The 1,799-nt window shown below is 66.1% G+C and overlaps 1 protein-coding gene across 1 annotated transcript; it reads left to right on the forward strand.

Moving 5' to 3' along the window:
• Positions 1-557: 557 nt before the first annotated feature.
• Positions 558-776, forward strand: MNEG_14257 (hypothetical protein; the record flags this gene model as incomplete). Its single annotated transcript, XM_014037270.1, has 1 exon — positions 558-776. A coding segment is annotated over one exon (219 nt), but the record flags the coding sequence as incomplete, so codon positions are not given.
• Positions 777-1,799: the final 1,023 nt, after the last annotated feature.

Below are 1,799 nucleotides of genomic sequence, written 5' to 3' on the forward strand. Positions count from 1 at the left end.
GGTGGGGGGGGTGCCGGGTAGTTGGCAGCCGTTGGGATGGAGAGAGAGCGAAAAAAAACAGTCGAGAGGGTTGTTCATGGCTGCATGCAGAAGTGTGACATCATGGAGGGGGGTGGGCGGGACAAGTAGGCTGCGTCACCCCAGAGAGGCGAGACCGGTCGCAATGCACTGTTACGAGCCGGCCCCCTCCGCCGCACTCACGCATGCGGCCGTTGAACGTGCGGCTGCTTGTTCAACGGCCGCATGGCCGCGGGGCGCCTGCGCCGGCCGGCCTCGGCCCCCGTCGAGCGCAAAAACGCACTCCCCCTTGCCCCCACACCATGCGACGGCGCAAACCCCAATAGGCACCTCTTTTGAAGACCATGCAAAGTGCCTCCCATAAAAACATCATGCAAAGCACCTCACAAAAAGTGTCCAAGCAAGCAGCACCCCCAGAAGCACTCGGCCCTTCCCTCAAACGACCCCAAAATCAAGGGCTCAAACGTGCAGCATCCCAAGCAGCACTCGCCTCTCGCGGCGTCCAGCACCGGCGCCATTGCCCCCACGTTTTCAAGCAGCGCCCCGACAAAGCCGGAGGCTCGGATGTTGTCAGCCACACCCCCTACTCCGACGGCCGCCCCGCCGGCGCCGCCCGCCGCGCCGGCGCCGACGGCGGCGCCGGCGGCCGGCGCCTTTGGCCGCGCGAGAGCGGCGCATGCGCTGCAGACAAGGCCGAGAGCGGCGCGGCCGGAGGCGGCGGCTGGTGGCGGGGGCGGGGAACGTATTGGGGGACGTGAGTCACGGGAGGCGATCCAGGATTCAAACGGAAAACCAAGGCGGCGGTTGATGGCGTCGAAACGCGGCCTCCCGCCCGTTTTGCCTCTGCCGAGACCGCACCCCAGGTGCGCGACCCCTTGGCCCAGGGGCGCGGGATGGTGGGGGTGGTAGTGTGAGGGGGGGGGTCAACACGATGGGGAGGCCCGGCCCGCCCCTGATCATCGCAAGGCAAGGATTTCAGGGTCGGAGGAGAGCCTCCCTCCAAGCAGCCCCCGCAGCCCCTGCAAAAAGCACAGCCCCTGCCTTCGCCCCCAAGTGACCACATGCACCGGCCCCGACAGTCCAAGGCCCCACAACCCTCACCCCACCCCCTCATTCCGGCACGACGTGCGGGCTTCGCCTGAAACATGATGAGCATGGGGCCGATCTTTGCAGAAAACACCTGCGATGCTCCTCGATGCAGCTTTCAAAACACTCCTGAATACCCCCCCCCCACACACAAACATCAACACTCCTGGATAACCCCCCCACCAACAGTCCTGGATATCCCCCCCCCCATCCACCCGCGCAAAAACGCACGCACGCATACTAGGTGCACACCCCCTTGGCCCCAAGAGGCGGGCCGCGAAGGTGAGTGGGATGGGAGGGCTCGCCCCGCCCCTGTGCAACAAAGGACGCGCTGCCAGGGTCGGGGGCGAGCCCTGCCCCCCAGAGCAGGCCCGTGCAGGCCCTGCGCGGAGCCTGGCCCCCGCGTTATCCCCCAAACGGCCGTGTGCGCCTCCCCCACATCGGACGTCCCAAGCCTCACCCTCATCCCTCGCCTCCTCCTTTCTGCGGGACACGAGGGCAGGCGCCCCTTCCCCAACATCAAAAGAGTGCAAGGCCCCCTTTGCATATACAACACGCGCAATGCTCCGCAAATCGGACATCACCCTGGCATAAAAATCCCTATCCGCGCACAAATGCGCGTGCGTGCACGTATGCGCGCACCCACGCACGCACGCACGCAAGCACACGCGCACGCGCACACACATGCACACGCG

The sequence above is a fragment of the Monoraphidium neglectum genome (assembly GCF_000611645.1).
Source record: "Monoraphidium neglectum strain SAG 48.87 unplaced genomic scaffold scaffold04363, whole genome shotgun sequence".
NCBI classification, from domain to species: Eukaryota; Viridiplantae; Chlorophyta; class Chlorophyceae; order Sphaeropleales; family Selenastraceae; genus Monoraphidium; species Monoraphidium neglectum.